The sequence below is a fragment of the Oncorhynchus tshawytscha genome, linkage group LG05, assembly GCF_018296145.1.
Source record: "Oncorhynchus tshawytscha isolate Ot180627B linkage group LG05, Otsh_v2.0, whole genome shotgun sequence".
In the NCBI taxonomy this organism is placed as follows: Eukaryota; Metazoa; Chordata; class Actinopteri; order Salmoniformes; family Salmonidae; genus Oncorhynchus; species Oncorhynchus tshawytscha.
This window is the reverse complement of record NC_056433.1, coordinates 79,869,864-79,887,005: the sequence shown is the minus strand read 5'-3', so window position 1 is coordinate 79,887,005 and position 17,142 is coordinate 79,869,864. Positions and strand designations below refer to the sequence as shown.

The window sequence follows — 17,142 nt, the reverse complement described above, 5'->3', positions numbered from 1 at the left end:
ACCCATGTCAGAGACGCAAACTCGGTCTCAACCTTTAAGTCTTTACTGAAGACTCATCTCTTCAGTGGGTCATATGATTGAGTGTAGTCTGGCCCAGGAGTGGGAAGGTGAACGGAAAGGCTCTGGAGCAACGAACCGCCCTTGCTGTCTCTGCCTGGCCGGTTCCCCTCTTTCCACTGGGATTCTCTGCCTCTAACCCTATTACAGGGGCTGAGTCACTGGCTTGCTGGGGCTCTCTCGTGCCGTCCCTGGAGGGGGTGCGTCACCTGAGTGGGTTGATTCACTGTTGTGGTCATCCTGTCTGGGTTGACGCCCCCCTTTGGCTTGTGCCGTGGAGGAGATCTTTGTGGGCTATACTCAGCCTTGTCTCAGGATGGTAAGTTGGTGGTTGAAGATATCCCTCTAGTGGTGTGGGGGCTGTGCTTTGGCAAAGTGGGTGGGGTTATATCCTTCCTGTTTGGCCCTGTCCGGGGTGTCCTCGGATGGGGCCACAGTGTCTCCTGACCCCTCCTGTCTCAGCTTCCAGTATTTATGCTGCAATAGTTTATGTGTCGGGGGGCTGGGATCAGTTTGTTATATCTGGAGTACTTCTCCTGTCCTATTCGGTGTCCTGTGTGAATCTAAGTGTGCGTTCTCTAATTCTCTCCTTCTCTCTTTCTTTCTCTCTCTCGGAGGACCTGAGCCCTAGGACCATGCCCCAGGACTACCTGACATGATGACTCCTTGCTGTCCCCAGTCCACCTGGCCATGCTGCTGTTCCACTTTCAACTGACCTGAGCCCTAGGACCATGCCCCAGGACTACCTGACATGATGACTCCTTGCTGTCCCCAGTCCACCTGGCCATGCTGCTGCTCCAGTTTCAACTTCCACCTGACTGTGCTGCTGCTCCAGTTTCAACTGTTCTGCCTTATTATTATTCGACCATGCTGGTCATTTATGAACATTTGAACATCTTGGCCATGTTCTGTTATAATCTCCACCCGGCACAGCCAGAAGAGGACTGGCCACCCCACATAGCCTGGTTCCTCTCTAGGTTTCTTCCTAGGTTTTGGCCTTTCTAGGGAGTTTTTCCTAGCCACCGTGCTTCTACACCTGCATTGCTTGCTGTTTGGGGTTTTAGGCTGGGTTTCTGTACAGCACTTTGAGATATCAGCTGATGTACGAAGGGCTATATAAATAAATTTGATTTGATTTGATTTGATTTGATTTAGACAATAACATGGCTATATACAGGGAGTAGACAATAACATGGCTATATACAGGGAGTAGACAATAACATGGCTATATACAGGAAGTAGACAATAACATGACTATATACAGGAAGTAGACAATAACATGGCTATATACAGGGAGTACTAGTACTAGTAGATGTACTAGTGATGTGGACCTTAGGTTGCAAAATATTAATCTTGACTTTATTCATGGTGAGAATAAATTCGTTGGCAGTAATGACTGAACGTGTGTACAAATCTTAGAAAATGTAGCTATGGGGATATTGCATTGACATGTTTTGTTATCTTAATTAATAATACACAAAGTTAACAATTAAGTATGTTAGGCGTACAGTGTTAGGCTATTTATAGCCCCTTTCAAAGTCTAGCTGACTGACTGATATCCCAGGCCTACTCTAACCTCTATAAGAGGCTCTTCAACTGTTACTGCACTTAGGACAGACAACCCAATCATTCCTTTCTGTTTCCTTGTTTGGACTTCTCTGTCACTAAGACATTAGTCTTCCAGGAGCAGTCTAAGTATAGGCCTTGAATGTGCTCATGATGTGTGTATGATAGAAGACTGTTTGAGCACCTGACTTTGAAGCAACCTGTTTGCTTTATGACAATCAAGCAGATGAATTATTGATTGATTGAGAAATTTGTTGGCTTTTCATTACACAATCTGACCTATTTACAAAGTAGGAATACCGGGTAGTCTGAAAGGACAGGCTTACAGAACTACTTACATGTAGGAGCTCTAGTGAGTAAGATTTCCAATTTATTTATTATTATTTGGTCAAGTTAACATGAAACCGGAAACTTCCTGTATGTGTATTTCTGGGGGAATTTTCTCCGTTGTCACCAGTTGAATATAGTTTGTTCCTCTTCCTTGTCATATGTTCAACTCTCTTTCAACCCTCTTTCTGGTGATTTTTCTGCATCCTCTTACTTCATTCTGTGACCAACTCCAGTGGACTACGTGGTGTCCAGGTATTATTGGAATGGTGAAGTTATGGGGTGGCTTGTCATCTTATTTCCATGGCAATTTCCAACCATCCACTAGTGGCAACGCGGGTACCTTGTACCATCTAGTAAATCTGCAATCTATGGCTCCGAATATCGCAGATTCAATCTCAGTGCTAGGCACTAGTTTTCTGTTTTACCCTAAACTTCAACCTTAGCCCTAATATTAACCAGTCACAATGAAAATCTAAATTTAACCCCAATGCCTAAACTTATCAAAAATATCTGAATTAATTCATACTGTTAACCGTAGAGGTGAGTTACAGTTTTACATTTCCACAGTTTGACTGAGAGCTAACAGACGGCAACACACTCCGTAACCAACAGACGGCACCACACTCTGTTGCCTACGACAACTCTCTCCATTTGCCATAGTGCTTGCTTCTCTATGATGGTTGAGAGATGGTTGTCTCTGATGGTTGAGAGATGGTTGTGTCTCTCTGATGGTTGAGAGATGGTTGTGTCTCTCTGATAGTTGAGAGATGGTTGTCTCTCTCTGATAGTTGAGAGATGGTTGTCTCTCTCTGATAGTTGAGAGATGGTTGTCTCTGATGGTTGAGAGATGGTTGTGTCTCTCTGATAGTTGAGAGATGGTTTTTGTTTCTGATGGTTGTCTCTTTCTGATGTTTGAGATATGGTTGTTGATGTGGTTATTTAACTAGGCAAGTCAGGTAGGAACAAATTCTTATTTACAATGATGGCATAGGAACAGTGGGTTAACTGCCTTGTTCAGGAGCAGAAGGACAGATGTTTACCTTGTCAGCTCGGGGATTCAATCCAGCAACCTTTCAGTTACTAGCCCAACGCTCTAACCACATAAGATATCTTGCCCCAGCCAAAGCCCAAACTTGCATCCCATTGAAAATTTGTGGAAAGACTTGAAGATTGCTGTTCACCACCACTACCAATCCAACTTAACAGAGCTTTAGAAAATCTGCAAGGAAGAATGGGAGAAAATCCCCAAATCCAGATGTGCGAAGCTGATACAGACATATATCGCTGACAAAGGTGCTCTTACAAAGTAATGATTCAAAGGTGTGAATACTTATCTAAATTAGGTATTTCTGTATTTCATTTTCGATACATTACCAAACATTTACTAAAAACATGTCATTATGGGGTATTGTGTGTAGATGGGTGACAAAATCTATTTATTTAATCAGTTTTGAATTCAGGCCGTAACAACAAATTGTGGAATAAGTCAAGGGGTGTGAATACTTTCTGACGGCACTGTATGTAATCTTAAATAGCGTCATTCATAATATATTAATGATAGAGTATGGTCACATTTAATTTGCCCTGTTAAACCTTCCCTTTGGAATGACTTTGATAGCAGCAGCAGGTCTATTTCATGTTATGTGGGATTGCTAAACGATCATTCTCACGACAGCAGAACTGGCTTGGTTAAAATCCTGGATGGGAGACCAAAGGGAAAGGGGGATACCTAGTCAGTTGTACAACTGAATGCATTCAACTGAAATGTGTCTTCAGCATTTAACCCAACCCCTCTGAATCAGAGTTGTGTGGAGAGGCTGCCTTAATCGACATCCACCTCTTCGGCATCCGGGGAACAGAGTAGATGTAGATAAATCAATTCTCTAATAGGAAGTGCTGCCCAGCCAATAGTTTTTTTTTCTGATAGTGGATTTAACATTGAAGATCTGATGTCATTTTAAAGGTACAAATTAAACAAGGTTTTTCTATGTTGAAATTTGGTTACCATGACAACAAAATCCTGTGGTCTAAATGTTATCCCGTTGATGACTTTTTTCAAATCCAATGTATTTTCCACGTAGATTCCATGTCACAATACATTGATAAATGACCTTGAAACAACTTTGATTCAACCAGTTTGTGCCCAGCTACAGCATGCATTCATGCCCGACATACATACAGCATATGAAGATACTCTCATATCCCCCGACATACATACAGTATGTGAAGATACTCTCATATCCCCCGACATACATACAGCATATGAAGATACTCTCATATCCCCCGACATACACATACAGTATGTGAAGATACTCTCATATCCCCCGACACACATACAGTATGTGAAGATACTCTCATATCCCCGACATACATACATTCACACATCTAACCACAACATACGGCACAAAAAGATGTCATTTTAACAATGAACAAAACTGATTTGTCAGCCAGAAACTGTCACCATATCATGTGTGTTTTGCTGGTGCGTTTATGTTTTGCATCATTAACATTTATGCCAATCAGCAGTGCCAATCTCCCTGCAAGGGCGTTGTGTGTGCGTGTGCAGGCCAATGATGGCCTCATTGTAGAAGTCTATGGTGGAGGTGTCCAGTTCCCGGGGCTGCTTCAGGTAGCTACCCACCACTAGTGGACCAGCACATTACACTTTCCCCAGTGCACAGTATCTGCGGAGGCGGATGTGAAGAGTGGTTGGAGGGAAAACACACAGGTCTATCTCCCTGATACTCTCCCGCACCACCGCTCACGACCCACTCACTCATGCTCATTACACACACACAATGGAAGATGTGTTCCCCCACTCGCTCCTCACAGAGCTCATAGACTGGGCCACATAGGCCCTTTGCAGCAGCCTCACCCCCAGGCCACTCAGAAAGGGGAACACTAATAATGTTGCACGCGCAATCCGGTCATTTTCCTGCCGTGATGGGCCAAGTGAAATGACATATGATAGACCATCCTACGCCCAGCTCTTTGAAGTTTGGCAGGACTATAGATTATGAGTGGGACAGCTTTAGGATGGGATGACAACTGATGTACATGACTCATTCAATCTGATTTGTCTTTGTCTTTGTCTTTGTCTTTGTGTGTGTGTGTGTGTGTGTGTGTGTGTGTGTGTGTGTGTGTGTGTGTGTGTGTGTGTGTGTGTGAGTGTGTACGCGTGCGCGTGTGCTGAAGATAAATACAGTGATTAATGCAGTGATTAATACAGTGATTAATACAGTTATTAATACAGTTATTAATACAGTGATTAATACAGTTATTAATACAGTGATTAATGCAGTGATTAATTCAGTGATTAATACAGTGATTAATGCAGTTGTAACGCCTGTCGTCGGAATAAGTGGACCAAACGCAGCGTGGAAAGTGTTCATGATTTTATTGATCAAAGAAACACTCGAACAAAGTAACAAAACAAAAGCGAACAGTTCTGTCAGGTAACAGAGATTAAAGAGAAAATAAGTACCCACAAAACACAGGTGGGAAAAAGGCTGCCTAAATATGATTCCCAATCAGAGACAACGATAGACAGCTGCCTCTGATTGGGAACCACACTCAGCAACGTGTCATTGGAGTTGGACAGTATACAACTGTCATATAACGCCCACCCCAAATCACACCCTGACCTAACCAAATAGAGAAATGAAACAGCTCTCTAAGGTCAGGGCAGTGATGAATGCAGTGATGAATACGCTGATTCGGGGTGCGAGTTCATTAGAACGTGCGTTGAAGATGTCGTTCCCATAGCAACGATTAAAACATTCCCTAACCAGAAACCGTGGATTGATGGCAGCATTCGCGTGAAACTGAAAGCGCGAACCACTGCTTTTAATCAGGGCAAGGTGACTGGTAACATGACCGAACACAAACAGTGCAGCTATTCCCTCCGCAAGGCTATCAAACAAGCTAAGCGTCAGTACAGAGACAAAGTAGAATCTCAAGTCAACGGCTCAGACACAAGAGGCATGTGGCAGGGTCTACAGTCAATCACGGACTACAAGAAGAAATCCAGCCCAGTCACGGACCAGGATGTCTTGCTCCCAGGCAGACTAAATAACTTTTTTGCCCGCTTTGAGGACAATACAGTGCCACTGACACTGCCTGCAACGAAAACATGCGGACTCTCCTTCACTGCAGCCGAGGTGAGTAAGACATTTAAACGTGTTAACCCTCGCAAGGCTGCAGGCCCAGACGGCATCCCCAGCCGCGCCCTCAGAGCATGCGCAGACCAGCTGGCCGGTGTGTTTACGGACATATTCAATCAATCCCTATACCAGTCTGCTGTTCCCACATGCTTCAAGAGGGCCACCATTGTTCCTGTTCCCAAGAAATCTAAGGTAACTGAGCTAAACGACTACCGCCCCGTAGCACTCACTTCTGTCATCATGAAGTGCTTTGAGAGACTAGTCAAGGACCATATCACCTCCACCCTACCTGACACCCTAGACCCACTCCAATTTGCTTACTGCCCAAATAGGTCCACAGACGATGCAATCTCAACCACACTGCACACTGCCCTAACCCATCTGGACAAAAGGAATACCTATGTGAGAATGCTGTTCATCGACTACAGCTCGGCATTCAACACCATAGTACCCTCCAAGCTCGTCATCAAGCTCGAGACCCTGGGTCTCGACCCCGCCCTGTGCAACTGGGTACTGGACTTCCTGACGGGCCGCCCCCAGGTGGTGAGGGTAGGCAACAACATCTCCACCCCGCTGATCCTCAACACTGGGGCCCCACAAGGGTGCGTTCTGAGCCCTCTCCTGTACTCCCTGTTCACCCACGACTGCGTGGGCACGCACGCCTCCAACTCAATCATCAAGTTTGCGGACGACACAACAGTGGTAGGCTTGATTACCAACAACGACGAGACGGCCTACAGGGAGGAGGTGAGGGCCCTTGGAGTGTGGTGTCAGGAAAATAACCTCACACTCAACGTCAGCAAAACTAAGGAGATGATTGTGGACTTCAGGAAACAGCAGAGGGAACACCCCCCCATCCACATCGATGGAACAGTAGTGGAGAGGGTAGCAAGTTTTAAGTTCCTCGGCATACACATCACAGACAAACTGAATTGGTCCACTCACACAGACAGCATCGTGAAGAAGGCGCAGCAGCGCCTCTTCAACCTCAGGAGGCTGAAGAAATTCGGCTTGTCACCAAAAGCACTCACAAACTTCTACAGATGCACAATCGAGAGCATCCTGGCGGGCTGTATCACCGCCTGGTACGGCAACTGCTCCGCCCACAACCGTAAGGCTCTCCAGAGGGTAGTGAGGTCTGCACAACGCATCACCGGGGGCAAACTACCTGCCCTCCAGGACACCTACACCACCCGATGTTACAGGAAGGCCATAAAGATCATCAAGGACATCAACCACCCGAGCCACTGCCTGTTCACCCCGCTATCATCCAGAAGGCGAGGTCAGTACAGGTGCATCAAAGCTGGGACCGAGAGACTGAAAAACAGCTTCTATCTCAAGGCCATCAGACTGTTAAACAGCCACCACTAACATTGAGTGGCTGCTGCCAACACACTGACACTGACACTGACTCAACTCCAGCCACTTTAATAATGGGAATTGATGGGAAATGATGTAAATATATCACTAGCCACTTTAAACAATGCTACCTTATATAATGTTACTTACCCTACCTTATATAATGTTACTTACCGTACATTATTCATCTCATATGCATACGTTGATACTGTACTCTATATCATCGACTGCATCCTTATGTAATACATGTATCACTAGCCACTTTAACTATGCCACTTTGTTTACATACTCATCTCATATGTATATACTGTACTCGATACCATCTACTGTATCTTGCCTATGCTGCTCTGTACCATCACTCATTCATATATCCTTATGTACATATTCTTTATCCCCTTACACTGTGTATAAGACAGTAGTTTTGGAATTGTTAGTTAGATTACTTGTTGGTTATTACTGCATTGTCGGAACTAGAAGCACAAGCATTTCGCTACACTCGCATTAACATCTGCTAACCATGTGTATGTGACAAATAAAATTTGATTTGATTTGAATGCAGTGATGAACACAGTGATTAATGCAGTGATTAAGACAGGGATTAAGACAGGGATCATCATTAGCTTAACACTATATCGCTACTTTATACAGAATATTACAGAATGGTTAGAGAAGGTCGTTGAGCCCATGTGGGTGTCATGGTTTTATGGCATATTATAAACTGGGTGGTTCGAGCCCTGAATGCTGATTGGTTAACAGCTGTGGTATATCAGAGCGTATACCACGGGTTTGACAAAACACGTATTTTTACTGCTCTGATTACGTTGGTAACCAGTTTATAATAGGGGGTTTGTGTCGTGCCTAAGAACAGCCCTTAGTTGTTATACCACGTTTATACTTAGCCATATACCACACCCTTCCATGCTTTATTGCCTAAGTATAATCCCCAACAGTCTATGTACGAAGCACTCACCGTATCTAGCATGAGCATGGACGATTGTCTCTACACAGTAAGATGTAGTTGGTGGCCCTTGCGTCCTGAGAAACTGAAACACTTTCCAGTGGGATTTAACGTATTTACTTTGTCTGCGGGCTTTGATCCATTGTAATGAAGATGCTTGAACAGAATCTCTCTCCCTTCTGCCACGCTCTCTGTCGTTGTCTGGAGCGTACTGTGCCGTTTTCCCAGCTCCGTGGGTAGGACATGTGGAAACACATGGGTTAGAAACAAAAGAGTTAGAATTGGGTTTAGGGTTGTCACGCCTACGCCCGCTCGCACTAACCACCGGCCCTGGCAACCATTATTATAAACACCTGCACCCCATCATTATGCACACCTGGACCTAATCAGCACCTTGATTACCTTCCCTTTATTTAGCCCTCAGTAGCCTCAGTCATCAGACAGTTTTGTTTTTCGTTCTCTTGTTTTGTTTATCTGCATTTATTCATTATTAAAATCACCTTCTGCACCCACTTCCTGACTCCTGACATATACATAACAAGGGATAGGGTTCGTTTTAGGGTTAGGAGCTAGTCTTAGGTTTAGGGTTAGGATACGGGTTAGGTTAAGGGAAAATTGGATTTTGAATGTGTGTCCCCACAATGTTAGTTGTACAAGACTGTGTGTGTGTGTGTGTGTGTGTGTGTGTGTGTGTGTGTGTGTGTGTGTGTGTGTGTGTGTGTGTGTGTGTGTGTGTGTGTGTGTGTGTGTGTGTGTGTGTGTGTGTGTGTGTACCTTAATTGGGGAGGACGGGCTCGTTGTAATGGCTGGAGTGGAATAGTGTCAAATACATCAAACACATGTTTTGATGCCATTCCATTTGCTCCACTCCAGCCATTATTATGTGCTGTCCTCCTCTCACCAGCCTCCACTGCAGTGCACAGTGCACAGTGCCGTCTTAAAGAACAATACTTGAGTCAGCAGAGAATATCACAGTAATGCAGCAAGAGGACTGAATCTGAATAGGGCTGCAGGGTCATTACGTAAATGTGGAAAGATGAGGGAGTCATATTTGTATTTCATTAGATGGTGTTTTATTAAAACAATAAGGAGTCAGCTCAAGTATTTTAACAAAACACTAAGAAAATACTTTAAGGGTTACAGTATCATAGTACAATGACTTGTACCTATTAGCTTTAGGTACAGTATTTTAACTGCTATATTTTCGCTTGCACCGAGGAGAAAACAGTTAGGTGGAATGTAACATTGTAACATGCAGTTAGTAACGTATCAGGCTGTAAACTAAATGTGTTAAATTCAAGTATCAGTTTTAAAACAAAGTCAACTTACATACATAAACAATATTGCCAGTGCTATTTTCTGAGGTCAATAACAGAACATAATTTATTAAAGCTGTAATCCTTAATGGTGAAACAGCCATGTCCATTCACGATATTACAACAACAAAGACATTAATGCAAACAACAAACCCTTTTTTCCCTCCACGGACATCCCTGCACACGTGATAGAACAGACCCTTATGTACAATGCTGGTGCAGCCCAATATGTACCATGCTGATCTGGACCAAAAATCCTGACAATGTGGCAGCCAATGGAGCTGTTTCCCCCCACTGCGGATTCCATCTTTAAATTAGCTCTTAGAATAAATACAACTAAAAGGATTGGTTTTCATTGAACTTACAAAAGTAATGTCAAAACAATCAGAGGCAGAAGAAAACATTTCTCAACAACATTTCTCAATAAAGATTCCAGGATGCAATAAATTAAATAAATATTCAAATAAATAAATAAAAAGTTACATTTAAAATACATTTAAAAGTTTAATTCCAGAAACTATTTCAGCTGATGTCTTATCAGAGCTCAGTGGTCCTTTCTTTCAGAAGTACTGTGGGATTGACATCGTTGCTCCCCGACTGTGCTGTACTGGAATTGATGGTATTGGATCTATTGTCTTCTACGTCGGGCACATGAAAGGACGCCACAGGGCACGGGCCCTTGACGTTGCTGCACACTAGCCTCTGCAAGGACGCGGTGTTGATGATGTCAAAGCCAACGCTCCCGCCAAAGGTGCTGGGCTTCCAGTACTCTGGTGAACAAATGGGGTTTCCCATCAGGCCTTTCAGGGAGTAGGGGGCACCCATCTCCACCATGGTCTCCCCAAAGATGGCATTGGTTCTGGGCTTCTCCACCAGCAGACCTGGGTAGAGCTCCACAGCATCCACATGCCCATACATCTCCTCCAGCTCTGCAGCCATCTCCTTTTCTCCTGGGAAACACACAGAGAGGGAAATGTTCTGTTAGTTACTCAACCTGGCTTCTAAAGGAAATGTTACGTTACTCTACTCAACCTGGCTTCTAAAGGAAATGTTACGTTACTCTACTCAACCTGGCTTCTAAAGGAAATGTTACGTTACTCTACTCAACCTGGCTTCTAAAGGAAATGTTACGTTACTCTACTCAACCTGGCTTCTAAAGGAAATGTTACGTTACTCTACTCAACCTGGCTTCTAAAGGAAATGTTATGTTACTCTACTCAACCTGGCTTCTAAAGGAAATGTTACGTTACTCTACTCAACCTGGCTTCTAAAGGAAATGTTACGTTACTCTACTCAACCTGGCTTCTGAGGGAAATGTTACGTTACTCTACTCAACCTGGCTTCTAAAGGAAATGTTATGTTACTCTACTCAATCTGGCTTCTAAAGGAAATGTTACGTTACTCTACTCAACCTGGCTTCTAAAGGAAATGTTACGTTACTCTACTCAACCTGGCTTCTGAGGGAAATGTTATGTTACTCTACTCAACCTGGCTTCTAAAGGAAATGTTACGTTACTCTACTCAACCTGGCATCTAAAGGAAATGTTACATTAGTTACTCTACTCAACCTGGCTTCTAAAGGAAATGTTACGTTACTCTACTCAACCTGGCTTCTAAAGGAAATGTTACGTCACTCTACTCAACCTGGCTTCTAAAGGAAATGTTATGTTACTCTACTCAACCTGGCTTCTAAAGGAAATGTTACGTTACTCTACTCAACCTGGCTTCTAAAGGAAATGTTATGTTACTCTACTCAACCTGGCTTCTAAAGGAAATGTTACGTTACTCTATTCAACCTGGCTTCTAAAGGAAATGTTACGTTACTCTACTCAACCTGGCTTCTAAAGGAAATGTTACATTACTCTACTCAACCTGGCTTCTAAAGGAAATGTTACGTTACTCTACTCAACCTGGCTTCTAAAGGAAATGTTACGTCACTCTACTCAACCTGGCTTCTAAAGGAAATGTTATGTTACTCTACTCAACCTGGCTTCTAAAGGAAATGTTACGTTACTCTACTCAACCTGGCTTCTAAAGGAAATGTTATGTTACTCTACTCAACCTGGCTTCTAAAGGAAATGTTACGTTACTCTATTCAACCTGGCTTCTAAAGGAAATGTTACGTTACTCTACTCAACCTGGCTTCTAAAGGAAATGTTACATTACTCTACTCAACCTGGCTTCTAAAGGAAATGTTACGTTACTCTACTCAACCTGGCTTCTAAAGGAAATGTTACATTACTCTACTCAACCTGGCTTCTAAAGGAAATGTTACGTTACTCTACTCAACCTGGCTTCTAAAGGAAATGTTACATTACTCTACTCAACCTGGCATCTAAAGGAAATGTTACATTACTCTACTCAACCTGGCTTCTAAAGGAAATGTTACATTACTCTACTCAACCTGGCTTCTAAAGGAAATGTTACGTTACTCTACTCAACCTGGCATCTAAAGGAAATGTTACATTACTCTACTCAACCTGGCTTCTAAAGGAAATGTTACGTTACTCTACTCAACCTGGCTTCTAAAGGAAATGTTACGTTACTCTACTCAACCTGGCTTCTAAAGGAAATGTTACGTTACTCTACTCAACCTGGCTTCTAAAGGAAATGTTACGTTACTCTACTCAACCTGGCTTCTAAAGGAAATGTTACGTTAGTTACTCTACTCAACCTGGCTTCTAAAGGAAATGTTACGTTACTCTACTCAACCTGGCTTCTAAAGGAATTGTTACATTAGTTACTCTACTCAACTTGGCTTCTGAGGGAAATGTTACCTTACTCTACTCAACCTGGCTTCTGAGGGAAATGTTACGTTACTCTACTCAGTTTGAGAGCTGTTTCACAAGGATTTAGAGAGTACGTTTGACAGTCTGGATGCAATACAATATACATGGAAACAGATTAAATCTAAAAGTCCTCCAAACATCTCGCTTTTTTACACTGTATCTCTCACACACACAGAAACCCTTCTGGTTAATTCTCACACTTTTCTTAAAGAAAATCTTCCTCTTTCTGTGAGGCAGTGCAGAGCCTGTCAACTCCCCAAACACTCCTCTGTTTAGACCTGACACTCTGCCATCACTAACTGCTTTCTGGAACGAAAGTGCACATCTGTTTGCCCCACTGTAAGTTTACTCCAATATAGAACTTACCTCCACAGGATCTACTATATCTGCCCAGGCCAGTTTTATTACTATTTCAAAAAGTTTTAAAAAATGTCACATTTAAAATGCAAATGTGAACTATGATATTATATCAGTAGCAACTAGAGGCACCTTTAGTTATTAGAGTTATTTAGTACCAGTCTTAACTGGTTTTAATGATTTCCTGTCCAAACAGGATAGTAGGATGTTACACCTTCTACTTTTAAATGGGAATTACACTAATTCATCACTACATAATAATCTAACTCAATCTCAATGTTTACAGGGTGATCAGTGTTTATGTTATAGCTGTGATGCTAATGGTGGTTCTCTCACCTGTGAGGTCTTCGAAGGAGGCATATGGCTTCATGGAGAAACGTTTCCTGTAGGCGTTGAGGGACTGGTAGCGCATCTGTCTGCTGTTCTCTATGGACTTCAGAGCCACCATCATCACTGCAGGGGGGACGTTACGACCTCCAGCAACCTGAGGACGGACGAGGGAGAGGAAGTAAGTCGACCAGCCTCAAACAACAATGAGTTTCTCTTTATTTTGAATTACTGACATTCCCTCACTGAGGTACAATAGTTGGATTACGTTTGCTTAAAACACAATAACATGCAAATTCATCCACCCATACTTCAGCCACCTTAAGTGGCCACTCAGAGCCCACAACTTAAATCCCACACAGAGAGTCTCTCACCCGTCCAGCGATCTGCTTGGTAAAGGACGCCACCAGGTTGGAGATGCCGTGTGTGGTGACCACGGAGGTGTTGAAGACAAACTGGGGGTAGGAGTAGACCTGCTCCTGTATGTGGAAGGCATCAGGCATCAGTGGGTGCCAGTGGTACAGGGTGTTGAACTCTGACGAGATGCGGTTCTGATACTGGAAACGCTCTTTGAAGAGAAGCTCCGGGTCGAACTTCAGCTTGAAGTTGTAGCCGCTCAGGTGCTGCACGTAGTCCTCAATCACAATCTTGATGGTCTCACCTATAAGAAGGAGCAAGGGGAGGGACAATTAGTTAGAGTCTTTTGTTTCGTTATATTATTGATTTCTTCACCTAGTCTTTTACAAGATAGAGCAGTTAGAAGTGATTAAAAACCTTCATAAAGTCCATTTTAAAATAATGTCTCAGTGTTATCAATTCTCACCTACCCCTATTTGTATGGTACCACTGAACTGCCGACTCATCTGGCATATTAACAATGTGACCGACCGACAACTTTAGGTAGCAGCCATTAACACTTAACTATAGAGAAGTTGATGTGAAGGAGAATACCACTCCCTGTGATCAGAGCCATCCAGAGGAAATGGGGTCATACTGCGGTTCGTTAGCTCGCAATTTAGTCAAATATTGGATCTAGATGTCTCTATTTTAGAAACAAAGAACAGCTGTTTGCAAATTCAGCTAACCTACAGTATTTGATGGGAACAAGTTACAATACACAATGTTAATCCAGATACTATGTAAGATCTGACCACGTGAGTATAACCACATCATATAATAATGAGCAGCAAGTCCTACACCTCTTTTTTCCACATGCTGCTCGCTTAGACAACTCACCAATGAGAATGAGGCGTGATGTCTGGAAGAGCCTATCATCATCCCAGTCTGGATGGACCTCCTTCAGGACATCACAGACGCGGTTGTGTTCCCTCAGCCAGATAGTAGCGTACATCATGAGACCAGGCACCAGGCCGAACGCCTCATGGCCCACAGCGAAGCGGTGAGACTCAGGGACATGGGGAGGGTAGTGCATATCAGCCCCAACCTCTTTCACTGTAGGTGGGTACACCTCTCCATCCAGCACCTAGAGAGAGAAAAGGTGAGAGAAGAGACTGTCAGCTGGAGCTGTGACAAACAGTATAAGTTCAGTGATGTTCAAGGTGGTTTATGGTTGACAAGATCTGTTCAGTACCTGAAACTTCAGCTTGCCATCCTTGAAGAGCCGCAGTTTATGTTGCCTCTCAAGGTTTTCCCCGTAGATGTGACCAAGGTCCACCTGGAAAACAAGCATCGAAATCAGTCACATGGGCCTATATACATACGTCTTCTTTCAGTTAACTCCACCTCTCTGGGTGAAACCATGTTGCATTGTTCAGTGCATGTCTGCTGTGTGCTGTGCTGTGTAGTTCTATATACATGTATATACTCTACCCACCCCGTGGCCCTTGGCTTTAGTAAATGCCGGCCCCATCTTCTGGTCAGATTTGAAAAACTGGTGGGTGAAGTGTTGGGCGAAAAAAGCAAACATCAGGCTGGAACCCTGGGGGTCGGGGATAAATTTCCTCCTGATCAGGAGCTTCTCAGCCAGCATCTTAGCATCAGGTAGCTCTATCTTACCTGCATGGGGGAAATACAATATTTCTGTCAATTTAGAGACGCTCACTTTCAATTTGAACTTATACTTGGAATGAATTACTAATCAGTGGCTAAGTTATAGTTTGATTGTTTTTCTTTATATATCTTTCAAATGAACATTTTGCATGGAAACAACCTAACTTGATCCTATGTCCACCAAACCAAAAGCAAGCCTCTGTGAGGTAACAGTATCAAAAAGGTGTTGCCCGATATCCGCCATTGCAAAATCTCTGTGTTGAAATCAGTGAAACATCCTTTCTCATTACAATTAGTATGCTACAATCACTGTATGGGAATGCCACAAGAATGCCAGTGTCGCTCAGTGAGTATGAATTTGTGCTGTGATTTTGCCTCATAGAAAACCTCAGTGAAGCAGCCAACTCTACGCTACAAGGACTGTCGGGCATGTGCATGATGTAATGGAGGTTAGCCAAGTTTTTTTTTTTTATCTGAGAGAACAGGTTTGGAGAGAGAGAGAGAGAGATTACCTACGACTCCCATAGGGGTTGGGCAATCCTTGGGCAGAGGAGGGAGGGTTCGTGTGTAGTAGGACAGGTTGGAGTAGGCTTCCCAGCTTTTATAATTATAGTCCGCATTGAAGGTCGGTGGACTGTCGATCAGATGAGAGCGGGCTTGAGAGAGCGAGAACAAAATGTATTAATATGAACTCAAAATAAACAGGGATAACTTTATATATTATTGTAACCCTAATTATCAAATAGTTTTGACAATGCAAAACTTCACATCAATAGTTTTGACATTGTCAAATGGAAAGAGAGAAACGCTAATGAAGACTATGACATTATTGAACTCAACTCACATGTCAGAACATATCTCATGATAGCATCCCTGAGGAATGAAATGCTATTGATGATGTTCCAGACCCCCTTGTAGTTGGTGAGGAGGTAATGCACTGTGTTTGGGGTAGGCTTCAGAGACACTTTAATCCACGTGAAAAATTCAGCTGTCAAATCCAAATGAAAGCATATTAATTAAGTGTCTAGAGAGAAAATATTGAGTTGTTTTTATGTTGATTTTTATACAGCTATCGGTATATATTGGATGTACGTTACGTTGTGTGCAGTTGTGGCCATAGAATCCAGTGCGTGTGCAGTCGCACTCATAGTCTTCTGAGCCCATGGCAGTACACACTCCGCGGTTCAGGCATGGCTGTGAACAGCAAGGGTTGCCTGCATAGACACATTTTTGGTTAGGTTAGACTGAGTGTAATAAATTATGATCACAAAAACATGTCATTATCTGATCATTTCTATGTACATATAGACCTACAGACTGTATCAAATAATTTACATAGATAGGCCTATATATCCAAATATAGCCTAGGCTATCAAATCCAAAATATGATTTTTTTTATATAGCGTAAAAAGAAACTCATAATGCTTCGATAGCTGATTGAAAAATGGTTAGAAAGGTCAATAAACTGTTTATACACATTTTGTTATTAACACGTTGCGCATATGATATGTTCAAACGAACACATTTAAACAGCATCAAAGTTTAATAACTTATATCGCATCATGTTCTTACCTCCTTCGCAGACAAATATTATGCCCAGAGGCAGAAATAGAAGCGCAGATATGATTCTGTTCATTCCAATGTTTTTTATCGACAGCGCAACTCTGGTTTTTGTCTTCCGTTTGAGGTATCCAACTCTGAGGTTGTGAATGAACCTGTGTGCTGCGAGGACACGTTTTATAATACTTGATGTGGGCGTGAGTTTGACATACCGAGCTATGGGCTCAACTTCTGGTCTTTATCGATAGATTACGATTTAGAATTGACCAGTGGAAATATTTGTAATGGGGATTTAACACCAATTTTCGTAATAATAAACCATCTCAGTCAAACGAATATTAATTAAGCTA

General features: G+C 42.9%; 1 protein-coding gene across 1 annotated transcript; it reads right to left on the bottom strand.

The window, feature by feature from the left end:
• Positions 1-9,483: 9,483 nt before the first annotated feature.
• On the bottom strand, positions 9,484-16,922 carry ptgs2b (prostaglandin-endoperoxide synthase 2b). Its single transcript, XM_024422345.2, has 10 exons — positions 16,805-16,922; positions 16,330-16,446; positions 16,077-16,220; positions 15,745-15,888; positions 15,057-15,238; positions 14,814-14,897; positions 14,459-14,705; positions 13,597-13,883; positions 13,232-13,379; positions 9,484-10,699 (listed from the first exon to the last, which is right to left on the bottom strand). The coding sequence occupies exons 1-10, from the start codon at positions 16,866-16,868 to the stop codon at positions 10,287-10,289; spliced, it is 1,830 nt and encodes a 609-aa protein (XP_024278113.1). The 5' UTR covers positions 16,869-16,922; the 3' UTR covers positions 9,484-10,286.
• Between the last annotated feature and the right edge of the window lie 220 nt (positions 16,923-17,142).